Source organism: Nyctereutes procyonoides, unplaced genomic scaffold (assembly GCF_905146905.1).
Source record: "Nyctereutes procyonoides isolate TBG_1078 unplaced genomic scaffold, NYPRO_anot_genome, whole genome shotgun sequence".
Taxonomy (NCBI): domain Eukaryota; kingdom Metazoa; phylum Chordata; class Mammalia; order Carnivora; family Canidae; genus Nyctereutes; species Nyctereutes procyonoides.
Window position 1 is genome coordinate 50,922,286 of NW_026575133.1, and position 24,335 is coordinate 50,946,620.

At 53.9% G+C, this 24,335-nt stretch overlaps 2 protein-coding genes across 2 annotated transcripts in view; one reads left to right on the forward strand and one right to left on the reverse strand.

The window, feature by feature from the left end:
• Positions 1-571: 571 nt before the first annotated feature.
• R3HCC1 (R3H domain and coiled-coil containing 1) lies at positions 572-9,998 on the forward strand. The gene is made up of 9 exons (XM_055345806.1): positions 572-654; positions 1,218-1,386; positions 1,686-1,813; positions 2,192-2,329; positions 3,550-4,144; positions 5,154-5,326; positions 6,987-7,057; positions 8,661-8,756; positions 9,666-9,998. The coding sequence occupies exons 1-9, from the start codon at positions 572-574 to the stop codon at positions 9,800-9,802; spliced, it is 1,590 nt and encodes a 529-aa protein (XP_055201781.1). The 3' UTR covers positions 9,803-9,998.
• Positions 9,999-10,903: 905 nt separating this feature from the next.
• LOXL2 (lysyl oxidase like 2) overlaps positions 10,904-24,335 on the reverse strand; it is a 90,449-nt gene continuing 77,017 nt past the window's right edge. The window contains exons 10-14 of the mRNA XM_055300553.1: positions 21,347-21,590; positions 15,859-15,974; positions 14,581-14,717; positions 12,570-12,681; positions 10,904-11,821 (exon numbers count right to left, since the gene is read on the reverse strand). Coding sequence (XP_055156528.1) covers positions 11,742-11,821; positions 12,570-12,681; positions 14,581-14,717; positions 15,859-15,974; positions 21,347-21,590 — 689 coding nt within the window. The 3' untranslated portion in view covers positions 10,904-11,741. The remainder of the gene's footprint in view (positions 11,822-12,569; positions 12,682-14,580; positions 14,718-15,858; positions 15,975-21,346; positions 21,591-24,335) is intronic.

Here is a 24,335-nt window from a genome sequence, read left to right on the forward strand (position 1 = left end):
ACAACCATGCCCAGAAAAGAGACTCGTGACTTGGCTCCCTTGAGTTCTCCCTGTACTGGGTTTTGTCTTTATTCTAGGTCCTTTTTACTCTTCAAACTACCTAGAAAGATAGTCTTTGTAAATGTGATATAACACCACCATCTTCTTAAGAAATACTCTGGAAAAAAAATGTGAGAAAGCAAAAATGCATCTTAATTTTTCTGTTTTCCTGTTCCCAGGCCTCTTCTCCTAGCCCACCTTTTGAGGTATGCTGTGCCCGTAACCTTTGCCAGTATCCTACTGCAGGGCACATTCAGACTGTCCCATCTCTCTTTTATTCTTCTTAAGATTTATTTTATTCATGAGAGACACACAGAGAGAGGCAGAGACATAAGCAGAGGGAGAAGCAAGCTCCCTGTGGGGACCCGATGCAGAACTTGATCCCAGGACCCCAGGATCATGACCTGAGCCGAAGGCAGACACTCAACCCCAGGGCAGGTGCCTCCAGACTGTCCCATCTCTTAAATGTTGTTAGTTTGGGGCCTTGCTTTGCTCTGAGCTTCTGGATTCAGGACGATCAGCACCTCGTAGGATGCCTGAGGATTTCTACTCTGGTCTTCTAGATATTAATAGCCAGGAGCTGTTTGATGGCAAGAATTTCAAGCCCCCATTAAGGTGGGTGCTGGAGTTACTTGTGGATGTAGCAGAGTAGCATAATTTGATGGCCTGCAGGTGGCTACCTCGCCCAGTTACCCACAAGGCCAGTGCATCTTGTCAGTGACCCCTTGGTGTCAAGCGGGACTTCTTTGCAGATTCCATCAATGAGGGCAGCAGAAGGGCAGTGATGGGCAAGAGGTGCTGAAATATTTGGTGCCCACAAACCTCCTTGCTCCTTATTCCTCTGTTAGGTCCTTCGGGAGGGGTTCATTGGACCAGAAAATCTGGTACCCCATCACCTAGGACATAGGAGCCACTCAAAAGCGCTGAACTTGGTTAATCCTAGGAGATGGGGGAATCCCTGGGTGGCTCAGCGGTTTGGCGCCTGCCTTTGGCCTTTGTCCTAGGGTGTGATCCTGGAGACTCGGGATCGAGTCCCGCGCCGGGCTCCCTGCATGGAGCCTGCTCTCCCTCTGCCTGTATCTCTGCTTCTCTCTATCATGAATAAATAAATAAAATATTAAAAAAAAAATCCTAGGAGATGGTGTGCTCTCAAGCGCGGGGGGGGGGGCCGGGGGGAGGGAATTCCGGAACACGCCCCTCTGCCGTTTCGGCGATGCCTCCCCCGGGCCGCGCGGTGGCGCTGTGGCCCCGCGGAGGCCGGGTGGCGCCGGGGCGCGCCGGGGCGAGCGGGCTTCCGGGGACCCTCCGAGCGGCGGCGGCGGCGGCGGCGGCGGCGGGGCGGCCGCGGTGAGTGCGGTGGACGGCCCGGGGGCGGGGCGCCACCCCCGGGGCTCTCGCTGGGGGCCAGCCCGGAGCAGGCGCCCTCGGCTGCCCCGCGGCTTCCCCGGGGAGGGCGAGGCGGCGCGGGGCTGGCCGTGCAGGCCCGGGAGACGCCCCCCATCCCCCGCCCCCGGAGCCCTGGGCGCATCCCTTCGCCGCCCCGGAGCCTGCTCCTCACTTGCGCGGGGAGGAGGTGGGGGTGGGGGTGGGGGTGGGGGGCCGGGTCTGTGCTCTGATCCCGCCCGCGGGGTCCGTCTGCCCCACAGGCTCTCCCACCCGTCACCCTGGCCCTTCTTTGCTTGGACGGCGTCTTCCTCTCCTCCGCCGAGAATGACTTTGTGCACCGCATCCAGGAGGAGCTGGACCGCTTTCTGCTGCAGAAGCAGCTGTCAAAGTGAGCTGGGCGGGGGGGGGGGGGGCTGCCCGTGCGGGAGGACAGGTTCGTGCCGAGCCCCCTGTGCCCCCTTCCCAAGCGGCTGGTTCCTCCCTGGCTCTGATCCTGGCCTCCGGGTTTAGTGCCCTACTCGCTGGCGTCTCCCAGCCCCATCTTTGCTGTGCGGTTCTGGGCATCACCCAGAGGCTGCAGGGTCCCAGCCCAGGCAGGGGGGAATGGCACAGTACCTGCACCAGGACCTCCGCGTGGTAACCTCTATGCCCGAGTCCTTTGCAGCCGGCCAGGGACGCAGGGGGGCAGAGGGAGCAAACCCGGCATGGACCTGGTGGGGGTCAGGCCCTAGGCCCCTGCTCAGCGCTCATTCCCGTCCCTTCCCAGGGTACTTCTTTTCCCCCCACTCTCCAGTCGTCTCCGGTACCTGATCCACAGGACAGCAGAGAATTTTGATCTTCTGAGCAGCTTCTCTGTTGGGGAGGGCTGGAAGAGAAGGACAGTCATCTGCCACTTGGATATCAGGTGTGTATCTCGGTGCTCTGGGAGCCCTCATACCTCCTTGTGGGTTGGCAGGTGCACTGGTCGGGAACCAGGATGGGCAGCCTCCAGGCTGCTTCCCAGGTCCCCACCGCAGCTGCCTAAAGTCGTCGCCTTCTGTTTCGGCAGTGCAGTCGGTGTGTACTGTATGTGGGACTCGCTCAGCAAACTCAGTTATGTGCTTGGGCGGAAAGACAGAAAGATAGAGCAGGTTAGGCAGTGAGAGTGTTTGCCCCAAGAGCCCATGGAATGTGGGAAGCACACTTGAACCTCACGCATCTCTGTTCCCGTGTGCATCTCATAAGATCTTACAGCGACTATGATCCTGGTGTTTAAAGTTACTTCTTTTTTCTTTTTTTCTTTTTTAAAGATTTTTAAAATTTATTTACTCGTGAGACACACACACACACACACACACACACACACAGAGAGAGAGAGAGAGGCAGAGACACAGGCAGAGGGAGAAGCAGGCTTCATGCAGGGAGGCCGATGAAGGACTCGATCCCAGGTCTCCAGGATCATGCCCTGGGCTGAAGGTGGTGCTAAACTGCTGAGCCACCCGCCCCGGGGTGCCCTTTCTTTCTTTCTTTCTTTCTTTCTTTCTTTCTTTCTTTTTCTTTCTTTCTTTCTTTTCTTTCTTTCCTTTCCTTTCTTTCCTTTTCTTTCTTTCTTTCTTTCTTTCTTTCTTTCTTTCTTTCTTTCTTTTTTTTCTTTCTTTTCTTTCTTTCTTTCTTTCTTTCTAATTAGAGAGAGTAGGGGCAGAGGGAGAGAGAAAAATCTTAAGCAGTCTCCATGCTCAACACAGAGCCTGATGTGGGGCTTGATCCCAAAACCTTGAGGTCATGACCTGAGCAGAAATCAAGATTTGGATGCTTAACCGACTGAGCCACCAGGCGCCCCCAAACTTACATATTTTTCTAGCAAAGTTACCGAAATGCAATTACTTCACTTCGTGTATAACTGAAGATTCAGCTGTCTCTAATTTATGACACCAGAGGGAGAGCTGGTTGCGTTGTGCTTCTTCAGAGTTGGCATTCAGCCTCCTTTATATTGCCTTCCTATTGTATTTTCAGGGGTCATCTTGGCTTTGGTTTTGGCCTAATGGTGACTTGAGAGCCTCATGCCTGAATGGCAGGTAGCTCCAGTAAACCATTGTCCTTGGGGCCCATGCACTGCTCTGATCACACCTCCTGTTCCTGCTCCAGGTCACCCAGTTCAGATGGACTCTCTGGCTCCTGCCACCCTCCTGCCTCTCAGCCTGGCAAGTACCGAGGTCCTCGGCCCACCTCAAACCAAGCACCTGCTGGTCCTCGAGGGGCGAGGGCTGGCCGGGGTCATCGTGGACGCAGACCGGACCAGGCTTTGTATGTGCCCCGAGTACTGCGCCGGCAAGAAGAAGGGGTACCGTGCTCTACCCCAGGGCTCAAAGGAGACGCTCCAGCTGGTGAGCTTCTGGAGGAGCCTGGGAATGTTGGTGCTGGGGACCTCAGCTCTGTTCCGGACCCTCCTGTGTTGATGACTCAGGCACCTGTGGACCCAGAGGGCCCAGACCAACACTGTGACAGTGAGCAGCTGCTGGACCCACTTGGCATTGAGTCCCCACGGCCTGAGAGCCACTCAGGGATGGGAGATGGGTTGGAGATGGCCACACGGCTTGGGTCCAGTCTGCGGCTGGATTTGGAAGAGGAGAGTGGGAATGAGGTGGAGAAGAGCCTGGCGGCAGAGGAGGAAGACGAAGAGTTGGAAGAGGAGGGGCCTGGCAGCTGCTCCAAGGTCGATTACAGTGAGCTGCTACAGGAGGTGATGAGGCTCTTAAGCCCAGAAAAGGGAGGGCGGAAGTGAGGTGGGTGTGCTCCTGGGTGGATGGGGGCACCAAGGGTCCTGGCAAGGAGGGGTGGGGGCTATGCTGGCTAAGCAGGGCTGGGTGTTGGGTGATAGGGGGCCCTTTGGAGACGTAGGGGAGGGGCAGTGGGACTTGCCCGAAGGAGCAGGGACTGACACAGTGGAGGGGACAAGGCTCAGGATGTGGGGTCAAGGGTGTGGATTTGGGTCCCTGTGCAGCCATGCAGGAGCTGTTTGACAAGCTCCTCTCTGGGCAGATCATTTGTTTTTCTGAATTGCTCTTTCCTCATCTGAGAAGCAGATAATAATACATTGTTTCACGAAGTAACAGATGGGGGGTATATGTGGAATTGCTTCCTAAGGACTACAGGCCGCGGTCATGAGAATGATTCTTCTGCCTGAAGTTTTGTGTTACAAATCTCATTTCCTTGGAACTGTGTATCTGCCTCTCAGAGTGGCCAGGGTGTTGGGTTGGGAGGGTGGGCATCTTTTATTACTATGTTGTACGTGAGGAGTAGAGGCCAGATAGACTTGCTCAATATTCCATTGTTAGTAAAGGGAGGAAAGATCCTGGACTTGGCCCAGTTCTGTCTCTTACTATGTATCTTTGGGGGAGTTACTTAGCTCTTTGATTTATAGTGCTCCTCTCTGCAGAGAGGGTGTATGGAGTATGGTTTTCAGGGTTCTGTAAAACATAGTGCATGTAAATGCCAGTTACCCAGTGAGGACTCCATAAAAGTAAGTTACCTTTCCTAAAACTCCTGCCTCTCCACCTTCAAGCCCATCCTGCCATCATGCTGCCTTTCCCAGACTCTTGCCAGGTGTGGCTCCTGTGCAAAGCCATGTGTGGTGCTCTCCTCTCTGCCGTGTGAGCCCTGCTCCTGCCTGCAGGCCTCTGGTTTTGAAGCAGATGTTTGGAGCCCTGTGTGTCAGAGCTCCCCTTGCTAAAGGGTGTGATCTCTCCCAGATAATAGACAACCTGACCAAGAAGGAGATTCAGGTAGAGAAGATCCATGTGGACACGTCCTCCTTCATAGAGGAGCTGCCTGGAGAGAAGGATTTTGCCCATGTGGTGGAGATCTACGACTTTGCGCCCACACTTAAGACTGAGGATCTGCTGGCAGCATTTTCCGAGTTCCAGTGAGTGCTCATGAGGCTTCTGGGAGGCAGGGGAGGTGGGTGCTCGCCCCTGGAGAGGAGCGAGGACATCACTTTGTGGTTGGGGACACCTGCGTGCCCGTCCCACAGTATCAAGCTATCTGGAAAGAAGGGCAGAAAGTGGATGTGGTTGCTCCGGGCTACATATTCCCGCTGGCCACTACTGTACAGAAGAAAAGAGCTGGGTTTTTAGTGGTGGGCATGTGCAGCAGCCCTGGATCTGGTCCTCTGGCACTCAGCAGCCGCTCTCCATCCTGCCCCCTGCGTACCCACATGTCCGCCAGGAGCCAGGCCCCCTGCCGGGATGCATGACCCAGGGAGCCCACTGCCTCCCCCCTTGCTCTGTGTCCTGGCCACCCAGTCAGTCAGTCAGTCTACAGACTGAGACCTCTTTCTGTGCAAGAACTGTTTGTGCAGTGAGCTGGAGCAGAGTCAGTGTGGAGATGGGCACCAGGAGAGTATGTTGCAAGCAAAGACTTCTGCTTCCCCAAATTTCTTGGATCTAACTCCAGTCTTTTCTCTGATTTTCTCTCTTTTTTTCTTTTCTTTCTGTTTTTCTTTTTTCTCTCATGCTCATTTTCCTTTCTCCAGCTTCCTTTCTCTTTTCCTGTTTAGTCTCTGTCTCTCTCTCTCTTTTTTTTTTTTTTTTTTTTTAAGTTTTAAGTCTGCATCCAACATGGGGCTCAAACCCACAACCCTGAAAGCAAGATCACATGCTCCACTGGCAGACAGCCAGGTGCCCCTCCTGCTTACTCTTTTAAAAATCCCTTTCTCGGGGTGTCTGCATGGTGTAGTTGATTAGGTGCCTGACCCTTGGTTTCAGTACAAGTCATGATCTCTGAGTGTTGAGATCAAGCCCCCCGAGTCAGGCTCTGCACTCAGTGTGGGGTCTGCTTGGGACTCTGTCTCCCTCTCCCTCTGCCCCTCCCCGCTACTCACTCGTTCTCAAATAAGTAAAATAAAAATCCTTGGGGGGGAAAACTAGAAATCCTTTTTTTCATGGCCTCGTTTTCTGACTGCTTCCCAAACTGCCCTCCCTTGCCTCTCTGAGCCTGAGGAAGGCTGAAGGGGCAGCTTGGTGCAGCACACTCATCTGCTCTCACTCCCTAAAGGCATGGCCAAAGTGGGGCACCTGTGACTTCTTCAGCCGGCGTGAGCAGTGCCCATAGAGAAACTGCTTCTGGCCTCTTATCAGCCCCAGACTCAGTGTGGCTTTCTTGAGCAGTAGAAGAAAGCTGATCAGAAGCAGTAGCACTGACCTCCTTATTTTAGGTTCTGCTCCCCTATCCCCAGTACATAAACCCTTTTATAGCCACCTTGGATGCCCTTGTCCTCACTGTGGTGGTAGCTGTGTGCATTCTCCTTCACACTTGGCACCATGTTCTTCGAGCTTTTTTGAGTCCTGTCTTCCTCAGTTCTAGGAATCTGGTACCCACCCGATTAACAGGGGTGATACTTGCCTTTCTGAAGCTAACCGTCTTTGAGAAAGTTTGCTGCAAGGGGCTGTCTCCTTCCCAGGGGAGATAGGAGCTTGTCTTGGGCTCATAGTGTTGGAGGATTGAAGGTGGGAGGGGACTCCTTTCGCAGAAAGGGTTTCACCCCTTGCTATTTTACTCACTCTGTCTCCTCTTCTCTGGCACAGAGAGAAGGGTCTCAAGATTCAATGGGTTGATGACACACACGCGCTCGGTGTCTTTCCCTGCCTGGCCTCAGGTATGCAGCTCACGGTGGGCTCGACCCTTTCTCTGACTGCCATTGACAAGGGAAGGATCACCCGTGTCTAGGGTGCAGGCTCACCTGTGCAGGTGGACTGGTAGCCACGCCCAGCCTGCCCAGTCCAGAAATCAGAGGCAGCAGAGTGGGCGCTGGCCAGGCCAGCTCACACTCTTTCCTGTTCAGGTCAGAGGTTTCAGATTCGGGTGATGTTTACTGAGCACATGTCACAGGCTGAGCTCTGGGTGCTTCCACGTGTTAAATGAAATCATATGAATGTGCTCTTTTTATAGGTAAAAAGCCTTTATTTATTTTTTTTTTTAAATTTTTTTTTTATTTATTTATGATAGTCACACACACACACAGAGAGAGAGAGAGAGAGAGAGAGAGAGAGTGAGAGGCAGAGACACAGGCAGAGGGAGAAGCAGGCTCCATGCCAGGAGCCTGACGTGGGACTCGATCCGGGTCTCCAGGATCGCGCCCTGGGCCAAAGGCAGGCGCCAAACCGCTGCGCCACCCAGGGATCCCGGTAAAAAGCCTTTAAATACTGGCAATTTCATATTTTTTTTTTAAAAAAAGATGCGTTTTTACTCAGCTTTCATAGCAGCCTCAGGAAGTAGGTCAGATAACTTCTATTTTACAGGTGGGGAGACTGAGGTTCCAAGAATGTAAGTGGTCTGTTCAAGGTGACGGAGCGTCTCAGTATCGAGTCTGGGGATGTCAGCCAGGCCGCTGGCAGTAACTGCAGTGCACCTTCCCCCTCTCGGCCACTTTCCCAAGCCTCCCTGCCTCCCCCTGCTGCTCACTTTGGGTGTGTTTTTCAAGACCCCTGACCCCTTTAGCTGGGCTTTTCACAATCACAAGCTTCTGAACACCAGAGCAGGGAGAGGCTGTAGCTGTTGTGAGCCCAGTTCTCAGGAGAGCCCGAGGTGTTGAGGGAGCAGGACTGGGGCCTGGGGGCTGCTGCTGCCCCAAAGAAGTAACTGACTGTGGGCGGGCAGGGTGATGACCACAGAGTGCATCGAAACAGTGAGCACTGGGTGCGGCGTGGCCACGGCTGCCTCCTGGGCGCTCCCAAGCGATGTGTGAGGAACAGGTCCCGTCCGGCCTCAGCTTCCTTGTGTGTAAAGGGGTGACTTGCACCTGCCTCTCTGGCGTGCCATGTCTGACGTGCTGTAGCCCAAGTATTCTGTGGGCAGAGCGCAGCACGACTCTGGGCAGTGAGGGCATCCACCGGGAGGGTCTTGAGTAGGGGAAGGGATAGAGTTTATCTGGAGCTCCTGGGCTTTTGAAGGTGGCAGCCTGCTTTCACTGACACAGCCTCGCTGCTATGGCTCCTGACGGGCCCAGGGTGGAGTACGGACGCCAGGCTCTGCACAGGCTTCTCATCTGAGAGCACAGGGGCCCTGTGCAGCTTGCGGGGGCTCTGGGGGCAGGTGAGGCCAACTGATGGCAGTGTTGTCAGGGCAGCCATGTCCCTGAGCTTTAAATGGGTACAAAAAGGGGATCTATCAGTTTGGGGTGATACATGCATTCCTTGGCCCTGACAGGGCGCTTCACCAGGAGAGAAAGGGATGGCTCCAGATCTGTTTTCTTTCCGTAGCTGCTGAAGCCCTGACCAAGGAGTTTCCTATGCTCAAGATCCGGCCCCTCACGCAAGGAACCAAGCAGTCAAAGCTGAAAGCCTTGCAGAGGCCAAGTAAGGAAGCCACTTGTGTCCTGATGGGAAGGCTGTGAGTGGGCAAGTGTTTGGTTGGGCAGGGTGGGGCCTTCCCTCCAATTCATTCCTTGTCCTTCAGCTCTCTGTCTTAGGCCCACTGGGCACACCCCAGGAGCCGGGGGTGCCCAGGAAGAGGGGCCCCCTCAGGGAGAGCTGTTAGCCAGCTGCTCTGTTCTGGGCTTGCCCTCCTGTGCTTCCCTCTTCTGGCTGTTGCTCAGGAAAAAGCGTGGTCTTTCCTGTACGACCATGGAAACCATATTTTACAGTGGGGCAAGAAGAGCTTGGATCTTGGGGTCAGCCCTCATTGTGAGCCTGCTTCTGTCACTTATTTAAGTTCACCTTGAGGAAAAGGTCTGTCAGCCAGTTCCTTTCTCCGTAAAATAAACAGATTGTACAGGGTAAACTGGAGAGGTGACTAAAACAGCCCGGCAGACCTGCCTGGAGCAATGGGGGGGGGGGCATGTAGAAGATGCCAGATAAATGAGAGCTCCTCCTTTTTCCTCTTCTCCCTCCTGAAAGCACGATGAGGGATTTTAGAGGCCAGTTTCTGTGGCTGTAAAGTGGCTGGCAAGACTGGCCCAGTAGAGGCCCGCTGTGGCCATCCACTGCTCCTGTGGCCCATGTAGCCTTTGCCCGGGCTTGAGGACAGTATCTGGTCAGTCCAGAAGCTCCAGGTGTCCCATCTTGACTTGATTTTCTCCCAGGTGGCCCAGACAGGGAAGATGCAGAGGTGGCAGGATTAAGCGAGGACCCCACGGGCATGTGGCCATGCTGTGGGCACAGCTGGGCCTTAGAGGTTGGCTCAGATGGCCTCTAGGCTGCTGTCGCCGGGAAGAGTGGTGGCCATAGCCTTGAACTCAGGTCCTCATCCATGGGGCTTTCTTTTAGAGCTCCTGCGTCTGGCGAAGGTGAGACCGCAGACCAATACAGCGGTGGCCAGGAGGCTGGTGGCCCGGGCCCTGGGGCTCCAACACAAGAAGAAAGAGCGACCTGCAGTTGAGTCTCCTACCTCCCTGAGGCCCTGAGGGGCCCAGCAAGCCTGGATTGGCACCCCCAAGGACTAGACTGGTGCCCCAACACCACTAGCCTTTCCTGACACTAGAATAGCCCTGTACTGTTTGTTAGGGTGTCCCTGTGGGCCGTGGTGGGCTTTAGTTTGATCTAGTTCCAGAAGTTGAGAAAAAATAAAAATTTGAAAGTTGGTTCAAAATGAGATGGTCTTCCAGGGAACACTAGGGGGTGCTGTTGGTTTCCCATTTTAGACCTGGGGCTGCTGAAGAAAGGGGGGTCTAGATTGGCCTGGAGGATCCCAGCAGGGCCTCAAAGGCATTTTTGCCCAGTGTTTACCCAGTTGGGGCGGGGGCGGGGGGATTGCACCTGTTGTGTGACACCTGCTCAGTCTCCTCTAACAAGTCGGGCATCCTAACCCGTTGCCATGTGCCCAGTGCGGACGGCACCGACCCTTTGAACTGGTCCTAGCCTTCCTTGCTGGTGTGGGTCACAGAGGGCTTGTTGCACAGTTCTGTAACCATGAACAAAGCCATAGAGGCAAAACCTGAAGGGGCCGCTGAATTTGGCCCCCACACAGGACAAGGGCATCTGTGGGGACAGGGTCTAGGTCACTCCTGTTTGTGGTGTGGGAGGAACTGGTGCCAAGCCAGCCCTCTCTGGTGCTCTGGATCCTTCCAGTTTGCTGAGCGGCAGTATGCTCTTGATACGAGCGGGAGCTCCTGTGCCCGGGTAGAGTGGCTAGCCCTGGCTGCCTACCCTGACCGCGCTGGGAAGATCTGCCCCTGCGCTGCCTGGTTCGGGCACCAGCCTCGTGGGACCCTCCTAAGATGGGTTAAATCTAGATGCCTCCGCACAGCTGCCGTGCCCCCCCCCCCAACAAACTCACTAAAAACAAGAGTTCAAGAAAGGTCAGGACTTGAATTTTTGTGATCTTAGACCGTTGCTGCCAGAGGGCAGGAGTTGGGGCTTTGTGGTGGGTCCTGAAGGTGGCCCGGGACCCCTCTCTGTGGCCGGAAGCTGAGAGTGGATGCCAAGGCTCCCTCCCCGCCAACCGTCCCTGGGAGCTCTGCTGCTCAGGGTTGGAGGGGCCAAGGCCCAAATGAATGACAGATGCGTATCATAAACCTTTTATTTAAAGTTTCAAGTATGTGTAAGTGTCTGTGATGACACATGGCGCTCAGTGGGTGTCCTCATCACCCAGGACCCAGGTTTATAGCACCGTTACATCAGTTACCCACAGAATTGGAACAACAGAAAGATGAGTCACTTACACAGGTGGGTTGGTTTTTCTTCTGAGCTATACTTTCAAAGGCCCAGATGCCCAATATTAAATGCCACTAAGTTATTTTGTGTTTCAAAGTCTGTGAAAATATAATAATGGTATCTTGTAAGAGAATTTCGGAGTGGGGGTGGGGGAAGAAGCACCAACTCTGAGCTCGCTCACCTAATTAGGGAACATGTGGCAGCATTATTTGTATATGTGAATATAACAGAGGAGAGGCAGTCTTTAGTTGGAAGAAGGGTCTAGATATTCAGGTTGGCTGGAAATGACCGAAGAGGAGGAAGATGGAATTCAGCCCAAACCCCTTGGGTAGACAGCTCACAACACCGATGGGGCCCCGTGTTACCTGGCGTGAGCTGGGTTGGGGGGTGTCCTACAAGGGGCAGACTGCGGGGTAGGTGGGACAGGCCGCTGCTAACCCGTGCTCCTGGGGTCCCAGGCTGGATGGCTCTTGGTGGCCACAACTCCTGGTAGTCGTCCCAGGCTCCCGAGGTCAGGCGGCAGCCCCCAGCAAGTGACAGGCACACGCCTTCCTCCTGAGCCTTGGATGAGGCTGCAGGGGGTCGAGACGGCAGGCACGGGGCTGGACGAGGAGAGAGTGTGGCCCTCGGACTGCAGCTGTTGGGGAAGGTGCGCCGGGGCCCCCAGACGGGCGGTGGTGACCTGGTGCTTTACCGTGCAGAGAGCTGGTTATTTATGAGTCCACTGAAGTGTTCAAACTTTTTTTCCGTCTCTTCACTGAAGGAACCGCCTGCAGGGTGGGCATTGGGGAGACAGAGTTTGGCAAACCAGAGGTGCTGCCTGGCCCCACACTGGAGCTGTTGGCCTGGGGGGAAGGGGAGGCCCTGGAGCCACTGCCCTCCACCAGGTTGCCTGCTGGGGCCACCTCTCTGTGACGCCACCAGGGCAGCGGCAATGGCAACCAGGTGCCGGCCGTCCCTAGGGCCAGGCACAGGTCAGGGCCTCCGCCCAGGCTGAGCGAAGGAGTAACTCAATGAGCTTAGCTTTCGCCACCACGAGAGCAGGGCCAGCGCTTTTCTTACGGAAGAGGAAGCTCTGCTTCCCCTTTGGTTCCCCCTGTGTGTATAATGCAAGGAAAAGTTTCTCTATTGGCGACCAGAAGCCACAGTGGTTGACTAGCCTCTAGTTCTCAACAGAGGAAAACGATACACAGAACCCACAAATTGCTGACGCCCACATATTTGAGGTCACGTGCGTAATGAGGAGATGGCCTCAGCGCCAGCTGGGGTCTGTGCCGCCCTCCTTCCTTGGCCAGAGCTGGCTGCGAAAACCCAGCCTCCGTCCAGGCCTTGTGTGTCTACAGCTTCCTTCCTGTGCGTGGAAATGGGAGGCTGGCTCCATTCCCCACGCTCTTTGCCCAAATTAGGAAGCTGCTCGGATTCCTCGACAAAGCAGGGCAGTCCTTGCCGGGCTCCCGGAGGGCGGGCTGCGGGGTGCAGGGCGTGCTGTGCTCCCCCACAGGTGCCCAGGGCGCTTACCTATGTGGCAGTTGTACATCCAGATGCGGTGGCCGTCGTAGCGGGTCCTGCACTTCATGATGTTGTTGGTGTAGTCCGACTCTGCTACCTCGTAGTTGGGGTTGATGACGACCTGGGGGCGAGGCACACCAGAGTGGGCTGCTGAGTCCCGCCTCGGCCACCCTTCACCCCGGGCCCAGACCCTGCCGAGACCAGGCCTGCCTCTAGAGCCAGGGTGACCTCATGGAAGGGAGCGGCCCCGGGCAGGATCAGCCAGTGATGAGGGGGCAAGGCCCGGATGAGGCAGGGTGTGCGCCCCTGGCTGCCTGCTTGTGTGTGACTCTTACACCTACTCCCTCCCACAAGTAGGCCTTCACAAAGGGGTTACCGTCTCCTGGGTGCCCAGGAGGCTTGAGGTTAGTAGAGGCAGGAATTGGGGCGCACAGAATAGGCTGTTGATAGGGGAGTGGGATGTGCTGAGATGGGGTGGGGACAAGGACCCATATGCTCCTGGTGGTGTGACTTCACACAAGTCCCTGCCTCTGAGCCTCCGCCTTGGGCCCCTCTGTCCAGAAAGCCACATCCTCCTCGTCCGACTCCCTCCCACCCTCCCTCCAAGCATTACTGATGTCCGTATTTAGGTCTGTGTGGGAATGGAGAGGGTCCATGAATCCCAGGCCCGGAATCTAATGCTCATTGTCTGTCCGAAGGGAAATTCTTTTCCATGAATCTGACCCACTAACATGCTCCTACTGAGTTAATTTGCTAATTGTGTAGTTCAGGGGTCAAGAACACAAATGTGATCTGGGTTTGCCTGGCTGTAAAACGAGAGTAGTAGTAAAGCCCTTTATTGGAGGATTACATGTCTATTGGAGTTCACAGGGTCTAGGCATAGCCAGGCCTGGCCTCAGTCCTCAGTGAGCGTCCTTATTAAATAGATGGCACTTGTCAGATTACATGATGATACACATTCACCTGGCAAAGCGATAGCAAACCTCAAACATCTACCCCCCCTCCCCGCACAGTGTACGTGCACAGAGACATGGATGTTCGTTTTTAATATAAAGAGCACTCTGCTCTTTGGTTGGGACTCTCCAAGTCTGCGGTTTTGGGTTTGTGGGTGGAAAAGTGCTTGGCTGTCTGATTTCCAGTCTCTGAAATTGCCCAGGAAGACTTTCAAAGCCCTTCTGTGGTCACCTCTGTGCAGGTGTTGATTCTTCCCAGGGCCGCCTACAGGGTGGGGACCACAGGCAGTCAGCCAGGCTCAAGGCTGGCTCAATGTCCCCTTGGGAAAGTTTTCAAGGAAAATGACACATTTCTGGTCACCCACTTGGCCACCCAGCGGGGCCAGCTCGAAAGCAAGACGGGTGGCTGTGTAGGAACGTGACAAGGCACAGGGGGGCTCCGCAGGCCAGGGCGCACCTGTGTTCCAGACACGGTGAGGTTGGGAACGCAGTGCCCCTGCTTCCATGCCAGTCAGGGCCCTGGCTGCAGCAAGCCGCTCGTCTGCAGGGAGGCAGACAGTTGTCCCCTCTGCAGACCCTTTATGAAGGCAACTTTCCTGGGAGATGCAAGTCACAAACCCTTGCTAGCGAATGGCTCTTTATGAGATTGCCTCAGCCTCGCCAGCGCGGACAAGGCAGGGTGAGGGTGCTGGGAGAGGTGGGGTGGAGGGCAGAGTCTGTGTCAAAGGACAGCACAGGCATGGGGTGTCTGTGAGTCCGTGGGACAAACTCTTGACCTGAGGACCAGGTTTGGCTGCACATGTATTTTGATTTCCAAGTGCCAGGTGTTAACTGCATGTGGATGTCTCGGGCGGTTGGCAGTTCCCCACAGGCATGCATGCCTCACATACTTAGGTCACCTGGTGGATTGTGATGTGCTGGCCCCCGAGTGTAGGACTCCTGCACTTTGGACAGCCTCTTGCACATGTTTTGTATTTGGACCCCAGCAGGAAGGGGGCTGCCTCCCCCATCACCAAAGTCCCCTCCCCCCATCAGCAGGGGCTGGAACCCCCTCCTACACCCCTCACCTGGAACAGGTAGTCTCCAGGGGGTACGTCAGTGATGTCGACCCACTGGCAGTCGATGTCATGGCGATACATGTCCCAGCAGCCCATGGTGATGCCCTGCTCACCGAAGTTGGCACACTCATAACTCTTCTGGATGTCTACAGGCAGGGGCGGAGAGGAGCCCAGTCATCATGCATCCTGGCTGCACTGCCTGAAGTACCTGTCCTCTGTGCCACCCTTCCCCCCAAAGTGCCCCAAGAGCCCTGCTGGGTGGGGGATATTCCCAGAGCCCACTCAGCAAATCTCTTCCTTCCCCCAAGCCCTCAAATCTCTGCTTCATCTGGGCTAGGCATCCCATCCCCACAGCAGGGGTTTCCAATCCATTCTCATGTCACTGGAAACCCTTTGATTCTCTCCCCACATCTCATCCATCCTTTTAGGGCCAGCCGAGTGCCCCCTCTGCCACAGAGCCCTCCCTGGCCACTCTGGCATTTCTATTAGCTTGGGAATGCAGGGAATGCTTATCTGGGAAAGCTCTGGTGTTTATTATTTAGCTTAATGTGGGGATCATCTTGCCATACCCTGGAGAATTCAGCACTTGGATGTGGGCTCAGGTCTGGTTTGCATTATCTGACCCTTACTGGGTCAGTTGGTCGTCTGGCACATAGTAGGTGCTCAAAACCCATTTGTTGGTGTGATTTCTTGGCATGGCATGTCCATGACTGACTAACGAACACATATTTATTGAGAGGCTACCACGTCTGGGCACTCTTCAGGGCACTGGGCCTGCAGAGAAGCAGCAATGGGTCTCCCTTGAGCTCCAGGCAGGTGGGGACACAGGTGTGCCCACTGGTGATCACAGTGCAGCTGGGCGGCATCCTGGCAGTGTGAGCAGAATGCTGCCTCTGTCTGGGGGAGTCAAGAGTCTGGAACCTCAGAGCAGCTCTTTTGGGCTTGGGCTTCAAAGGCATGAGGCTGTGGGCAGGGGCTTGGTGCTGGGACACAGGAGGGCTGTGGCAGCCAGAGGGGGAGGGGACCACATGCCAGGTTTGGGCCTTACCCTGGGGACCATGCAGACCAACCGGTGCCCATTAGCATAACTCTGGGGGACCCCACACCTTCACAGCCAGGCCTTGCGCACGTGCCCCAGCTCCAAGCTGTAGCTGTGGAAGGCCCTGAGTGGAGAAATGTCACGGGGAGAGCCAGCTGTGGCCAGGGTGACAGAGTCCAGCATCAGGCCTGGGCCCCAGAACAGGTGGGAGCATTCAAGTCCCCCAGAAGCCACCCACACAAAGATACCTCCTTCACATTCTGTGTCCTCCAAGCAGAAGCTGGCTTTGTGGCCCTCTGCCACTTTGGTACCATTGAGGTTCAAGAGGTCATAGTGGGTGAACACTTCCATGCTGTGGTAGTGCCTGGAGCAAGAGAGAGGGTGCGCAGGTCAGTTTCTGCAGCCCCTGCCGCCTGCAAGCAGCTGCCTGGAGCAGAGTGGTCCAAAGGGGTGGCCTGTGGAAGAGGAGCAGGTGACAGGGCCTGAGGAGAGGGAGGGCCCCGGGCACCAACCGTGGGGCTCACCCGCAGGGGGCCTCTGGCCTGCCCAGGCCTCGCCTCTCTCACTAGCTTAATGGGGAATAACAGCACACAGAGTGCAGGAGGCCTCGTGGGGATGGGGGGGCACACGCGTGAGCAGAGGGCCTGGCAGGCTGACCCTCAGGAAGTGGAGATCTGCAGTAACCCCTTCTTATAGCCCTCCTGGGCGCTACAGTGGCTCTCCCAGCCCATTCCTGTTCGGTACAGGTACTGCAGACGGATAAAGGTGACTTTGTGATCTCTCTGGAAAACCTTCTGAAATGGGGATGTGGGGGGAGGGAGAGAACAGAAGGGGGGGCACGTGGAGTAAGGGGAAGGTGGGAAGAGCCGGCAAGGAACCAGACCCTCACACAGCCCGGGCGGGCAAGGGATGGGATTCGGAGGCAGGGAGGCCCCAGCCCTCCGCCCAGCTGGGACGGGAGCCGAGGGAGTCTGTGCTCCTTGCCCGGGATACACAAAAATGGGCAAAGTGGGCCCTGGAGCCCTTGGGAAGGCACAGGGCCTGGCAGTCACGTCCCTGTGGGCCCTGGAGGGCAGAGGACGGAGAGCTTGCTCTTGCCTCCTTACGGTGTTTACATAAGTGTCCCATCCCTCGGCTTGGGGGGAATTGAGAACAGAGCAGATTCTTGGAAAGTGGTGCATTGGGCTCAGAATAAACAAGGGGGCGGTGGCTGCCGAGTGCAGGGCCTCCCGGACGCTGGGCGGGGCCTCCAGGGTGATGGGCGGGGCCTCCTGGGCCCTGGGCGGGGCCTCCCGGTGCTGGGCGGGGCCAGCCCAGCCTGAGCTGCACCTGGCACAGCGCAGGTGCCTGCAACTAACTATTGGCACATGCTTGTCTCTGGCATCACAGGGACATCAGGCAGAGGGGGAAACCCAGACAAGGCACCCAAGGCACGGGGAGCAAAACTGCTGGGTGTGTGTACACGCAACCTGAGCTGCTTCCTCAGGAAAGAGGGCATAGCCACAGGACACACACTCAGGGGTCCCGGGAGGACTGAATCTGAGAAACCACGTAAGGACCTCACAGGGGGCTTGTAGCAGAGGGGTCCTCAGCACCTGCCAACCCTCTCACTGTTACTCCCGCTCCCAGTAGGACCAGGAGTGGTATTTCCGTTACCACCACCATCACGACTGTTCCCTCGACCATTCCCAGCCTTCCTCACCCCCAGGCCTCACAGGGATGGCCTGGGGCTCCCTCTGCGGGACTCCGGGCAGTCAGGACAGAGGCCAAGCGGGGAATTCAAAGGATAGGTTTTCCGACAGGAAATTAGAGGCTCTTGCCCCCTTCCTCCTGTGTTTGCCTGTGCTAAAAATAATGTCAGGAGTTCCTAAATTGGGCTTTTCCCAGGTCGCTGGTGGGAGCGTTTCTGGGTAAAGCAATGCTGAGCCAGGGGCCCCCTGAGAACATTCACAAGGACACATTTTGTGCAAGTTGAAGTGATGACTGAACGAGTCTATTTTGGCTTCTCTGAGGAGCGGGATGAGACATGAGGTCTGACTCATTGCCTAAAACATGTCTGCATCTTTCAGAGAGGGGTTTATGTTACCATGTTTACCGGCTGGAAAGACTGAAGAGAAATGGGTTTATGTTCCGTTGTCTAAACAAAATTCAGACGGAGTCCACAGATGGACTGTTGTAAGGCTGACCTTCTCCCGCTCCTCCTGCTTCCTGCAGACTTGATTTAAGTCTTCCCTAGCTCTTCAGTTTTTCCTCTGTGAACATGAGGAGGGAAATAGCTGGTTTGGAGCCTCTCGATTCTAGCTCCCTGCAGTCCTGGGGCTCCTGTGCTTTACAGCTGGGACAGGTGTGGACATCACTCCCAGGGCATCCTCCCTGCGAGGAAGTCTCCCTCCCTGCTGGCTCGCTGTAGAGCCCAGGGTCCCCCTCCACCATGCACCCTAGGAAATACAGATGGTGCCACCAGGAAGGCAGGAGGCCATGTACTGGTGATGAGGGTATACCTCCTCATTCCAGGCTGAGGTGTCCTTTGGAAGTTTAAGAAGGGGCCAGACCTAAGGAAATTTCCACCTTGGAAAGAAATTCCAGAACCTAAAGAGAGAGAGAATAACCTGACACTCGGTGGAAGTCATTGTAATCTGGAATAAAAGGAAGGCTGGCGGTCTACCATAAGACTCCAGAGCTCAGTATTGCTAAGACGTAGTACAGTAGAAGAAGGACATGATGAATACGTGGAAGATAGAACAAGCCAGTCCAGAGGAAGACAGCAGGTTTGGGTATATCCTTTGTTATCCTAGGTTGTTGGAGGCTCAAATTAAACTAGTCAGAGAGTCAGTGCACACTGTAGAGATGTTGTCGCTCTTCATCCTGTCCCACCACCAGCCATGTGTCCTCTGGTACCTCCAGAATGGACAGTCCTGGCTGGTACTCAGCTGAAGCTAAGACAGTGCTCCTGTCCCCACTGCAGAGAATACTGGGGGTGTTCCAGTCTCAGGAGGTGCTATCATGAAGGGTGAGGGCCTTCCACTTGCCTCATCCTACCTTCCCCATGTGCTAGGAGCCCTCTGGCCAGAACAAAGCCCTACGGATGTGACAAGGGCCACATAGCCTCTGTGTAGCTTTGATCCATCATGGGACCTACTCTGCACATGGTGGAAGCAGGGCAGAGTAAATGAAAGTCTCCCTTTGTAGCAGGGTTGTTCCTGACTCGCTGAGCTGGCACTGGTGCTGGGCATCCACCTCCTGGCTCACCAGCTCTCAACATCCCTCCTGGGGCTGCCTGAGGCACGAGGGCTAGTCTCCAGGACACAGCAGGGGCAGAGCTGCTCTGGAGCCAGCTTTGTCTGGACCTCTTGAACCTGTGACATGATGTGCCGGTTAAACAGGTGTGGCCTCGCTCCCTGGGGCACAGGCAGCAGCAGGAGGGCACCTCATCCAAGATCATCCACCAAGGGCATGATGCATATGAGAGTGAAAGACTCAGGGTATTTTTTTCTATGTCCAGTTGGCAAAAAAGGTGCTAAGGGGTCAGTCTTTATGTTTCATTTCAAGATTTTCAAAGAATATTGTTCTATTCTTCACTGTAGCACTAATGGCATCGGGAGTGATAATTTTCCCCATTCGCACTAATTTGAGCCAGGGTTCTCAACTTTGGCTCCAGTCTGTAAATCTGCTGACATAGGATGTTAAATCTTCTAGAAAAAAATTTTTTTTTTTGAGTGGAGGAAGGGCTTGCTTTCTTCAGATTCCCAAAGGGATCCAAGAGAGGTTTGGGGCCAGAAGCCCTATTGAAAGGTCCTCCTACACAGCCTGGAGAGGTCCCCTGGATCTCTGGAGGTGGGGGGGAAAGGGGAGGGTAGAGCAGGGGTGTCCTCTTATGCTCCCTGAGATCTCATGGTCATAGGTTCTCAGTTATGGACCAGGAAGGGGTAGCCTGAAGGGACATATGCTTGGCCAGCATGTTTTTTCCATTCATTCCTCCCAACCACCAAGTGGAACATCTGTAAGCAAAGAAATGAAATAGGATGACAGGAAAAGCAGGGGGTGGGGTGGGGTAGAGATCAGAATGCCTGGTGCTCCAGATCAGAAGGGACACTTCCATGGTGTCGCCATGTGTATTCTTGGAGGACAGCTCATTGCTTGGAGAGCAAGCAGATGCCCCACAGGACTCCCACCATGTAATGTCTGGGTGGACCGCCATGTGTGGGAGACAGAGATGCAATTATGTCCAACTTACAGTGGGCAGCGCCAGCCTCTGCAGGCCCAGAGCTCCTACCCATATGTTCTCTAAAGAAATCAGGCACCAATCTGGTCACGACTTTAGTTTCACTCTGTGACTTCCACCCTGCAGAGGGCTGACATGCTTCTCTATAAAGACCAAAAGCTCTTTGGCTAATTAGGACATTCAAAACATATGGACAATACTTATGAAGGGAAATCAGCACCCTAAGTTAGGATAGCCTAGTCTTTTCTTTTGAAACAGATTGAACAATTCTACCCCCAAACCAATGGAATGTGATTGGACCATGTGACATGGAAAAGCAGATGAGGACAGATTTCTGATGAAGATCTTTGGAGTCACACAGACACAAGTTGGGGATCCCCACCAGGTAACTTCTTATCCTGGACAAGTTGAGCCTCCATTTCCTTACCCTAGAAGATGAGTATCCCATGTGCCTGGGCACTTAGAAGGGAGTCAATAAATGTCAGTTCTTGTGCCCCTAACAGCGGTCACTACATTTTCCAGCTCGAAGGATGCCTAACTAGCTGTCAGCTGGGCTGGAGCTTCTCACACTTAGATGTGACATGCACCCAATCACCTGGTGATCCTGTGAAGATGCAGATTCTGATGCCAAGGTCTGCAGTGGGCAGACTCTGCCTGCAGAGGTGGAGCCCATACAGGAGGGCGCTCACTGCAGACCCCTCAGGGGTGGCTACCTTATTGCATGGCACGGCCTCCCCCCTTCATTTTCAAAAGTGTGCTCTCTTCTGCTCCCTCTACCTGTGCAATTCAGGTCCTGGCAGGACAATGTGAACAAGCTAGGGAAGCGGGTTCTGGAGTCGGGTAAGAAGGCAAAAGATAAAGAACAGACAAGGCAAGGAGATGAATGGGGTGGCTTCTGTTGGCTCCAGCTAGGGCTGGCTCTAGGATTTCACTCTGTTCTTGTGCAGGATTTATAGCACTGGGGCCAAGTCCACAGACTGAGGGCTGGCAGGGACTTTGGAGGTCCTGGGTGATGTGGCCCAGATGGCCTGACATCACGCAGCTGGTTAGAGGCACGGCTGGATTGAGAGGTCTCGTGACTACTGGGCCTAGAGCTCTTGTCTCCACACCCAGTGGCCTCCTTGAGATACTTAAGGTATATTTATAAATGAACTCAAGAATCTAAAAATTGCAGAACCCTTAACCCCTGAAGACCATGAACTTGCTGGAGACGCACTTGAATACTGTTGACTAAATGCATCGATGGAGAGGCATCAGCTACTCAAAACAAAGTTTGTTTCCTAACATTAGACATTGGAGGTTAAGAAAGAGACCAGGCTCGGGGAAGGTGAGGCGGGCCAGTGAATGTGGAAGGCCTCTATGGCCACCCAACGCCCTCTAATATAGGAAGACCCTGCCTCCTGGATGTGTGGCCTCTCAGCTCTCTCAAAGGGACCCTGTGATTCTGAACCCTGTGCAGGCCGTGCGGCATGCCCGGTCAGCGTCGCTTGCCAGCGATGAACAGGAGGGCTCACCTGTGGCAATCATGCCAGATCCACGCGTGGCGGCCATTCTTGGGTCGGAAGTCAGATTGTCCATTGTTGTGGATCTGGGAGGAGAAGCGCAGGAGCCGTCGGTAGCCAGTGGTGGGGTTGGTCTGGGCAGCCGAGGCCGAGAGGCAGTTCTCCTCCATGGCGCACTGGAGCATGAACATGGGACGGTCCTCCAGGTAGGTGCTCTGCTGGACAATCTCCGCATTGAGGACCAGGTCAGGGGCCGCTGGGGAGGGCAGACATGGTGTTCAAACAAGACAGGAGACCCCTGCCCCTCTAAAGTCCTTTGCTTCTGATTCCTAAGCCGGGACAAACCCCCATCCCTGCCTAGCACCACCATCTGGGACTGGCTCATGCTCTCCCAAGGTCACCTTCCTCAAGGTCACCTTCCTTGAGGTACACTACCGCCAAGTTCCTCCTCCCCATTCCTGAGAGTCCTCTTGAGCACCTCTGCAGCTATAAGGGCAAAATGTTGGCAGTTGTTTAATCTGGGTGATGGTACATGAGGGTTCATTATGTTGTTCTCTCTACTTTTGGGTGGCTGGAGATTTTCCATAATAAAAACAAACAATATCAATGTGCCTCCCTGAGAGAGAGCACCATTAATAAATACCTTGGTCTGATCCTTCTGGGAAGGATACACAAACAGCTTACAGCCTATGTAATACTGTATGTAGACTTACAGTCTGCTACTACTGTTTCCCTTAAAATATATCCTGACATAATTCCTTGTTAATAAATATCCATTATGGGCAGCCCAGGTAGCTCAGCGGTTTAGCGCCTGCCTTCAGCCCAGGGCATGATCCTGGAGACCCGGGATGGAGTCCCGCGTCGGGCTCCGTGCATGGAGCCTGCTTCTCCCTCCGCCTGTGTCTCTGCCTCTCTCTCCCTGTGTCTCATGAGTAAACAAATAAAATCTTTAAAACTAACTAAATAAATATCCATTACAACATGCACTTCATGGCTACATAATATTTAACTTATAACCTTATCTCATATTTTTAGATACACTGGTTGCTTGAAATTTCTCACCATTAAAGATAAAGCTCTGATAAACATCCTGCAGTAAATATGTGTATATAACTTACTTCTTTAGCATATTATTTTTATCAGTGAAATTGCTGAGAAGAAGGGCTGCATGTTTTCAAGGCTCTGATGCATGTTGCTAAATTACCTTCTTGACAGATTCTTCTAGTTTCTACTCACACTGTTGCTCTACATCACAGTGTCCCCCAGGTGTATCTTTTTTTTTTTTAAGATTTATGGTTTTTTTTTTTATTTTATTTACTTATTCCCAAGAGAACAGAGAGAGAGGCAGAGACATAGGCAGAGGGAGAAGCAGGCTCCCTACAGGGGTCCCTGATACGGGACTCAATCCAAGGACCCCGGGATCATGACCTGAGCCAAAGGCAGATGCTCAAGGGGTCCCAGACTTATGTATTTATTTTAGAGAGAGACTGCTAGCTCGGGGATGGGCAGAGAGAGAGAAGAGAGAAGCAGACTCCCTGCTGAGCACAGAGCCCAACACCTCAGAGCTCGATCCCCGGACCCCGAGATCATGACCTGAGCCGAAACCGAGTCCAATGCCTAACTGACTGTGCCATCCAGCCACCCCCAGGAGCATCTTTTAAAACAAAGCTTGATTTACTCAGTGAGCACACAGCAGGTGAGTTAAAAAAAAATTACCAAAAATTACCTATAGTGGTTACCAAAAATTACCTATAGTCTATGTTTACTAAACAATCCTATTAGAAGGTTTAGCTTCTTTACAAAAGGATTAACTTTTTTCCTTTATTTTTTTTAAAGATTTTATTTATTCATGAGATACACACACAGAGAGAGAGGCAGAGACATAGGCAGAGGGAGAAGCAGGCTCTATGCAGGCAACCCAATGTGGGACTCGATCTTGGGTCTCCAGGGTCACCCCCTGGGCTAAAGGCGGTGCTGAACCACGGAGCCACCCAGGCTGCCCAAATGTTTTCCTTTAAAACTCATATTCCATTTACTATTTGTAGTACATTTTAATTCACAAAATTATTGTATATGAATTATTTGCAATAAGATCCATCCTTAATTTTCTGACAAGTTGCTTGTAAATTTCTGAAGTGCGTGTGTTTCTGGGTTTTGCTTCCCTCAAGTTCATCAGAGCCTGGAGCACTCCCCGTGGCCCCCAGGCTGCATGTGGAGCACAGCACATGTTCTCAAGACATGCTTGTACCCCATGGGGCTGGCAGTGTCTGAAGGGCAAATCCACCCACAAGGTTTGGATGTGTATGTGAAGGGTATGCGATGAGATGTAGGGTAGGGAGTAGAAGACATAAATCGGGGGCCTCTCATTTGGTGAGAAATATTTCCTCTTGGAGGACACACACCAGGATGCAGCATTACTGGTGCTGAGTGCTCTGGGCACACTTTTATTTGTAGGGTGTCATGAGTCTCTTATTCGTTGTCTGTACCCTAGTTGGTGCTTGATGGACAGCGCTTTCCTCTGAGCTGAGCAACTGGGTCTTCATTGCTCTCTCCTCTTTCTGAGAGGAGACCAGCTCTAGCTCCAGCTCTGGAGTCTGAACATAACATGGTCTGCAGTTAGCTGGTAGCCTGGGAGCTGGACTCTTAGCACCTGCCATGGAATTAGGCCTTAACCTCTCCAATATCCAAGATGTCCACCAGAAGCTCATCCAAAGCCTGCACTCATCCACCCATCAGTCAAATATTACAGTGAACCCTGCACTAGGCTCTCTGGGCAGTGCTGAACAAGGCAGACCTGAAGTTGTCACAGGAGAGAAGGATGGAAGCCCATATTAATTACTTCATTACAGATGTGACCAGAGCTAGAAGGAGAAATATGAGGTGTGTTGGAAATTACAGGTGGGGGACCCAGTTGGGGGGAGGACGTCAGTAAGGACTTCCTCAGAGGCAGGTATGTTTTAGTTGCTCCCTGGAGGATGAGCAGGGATTATAGGAAGTATCT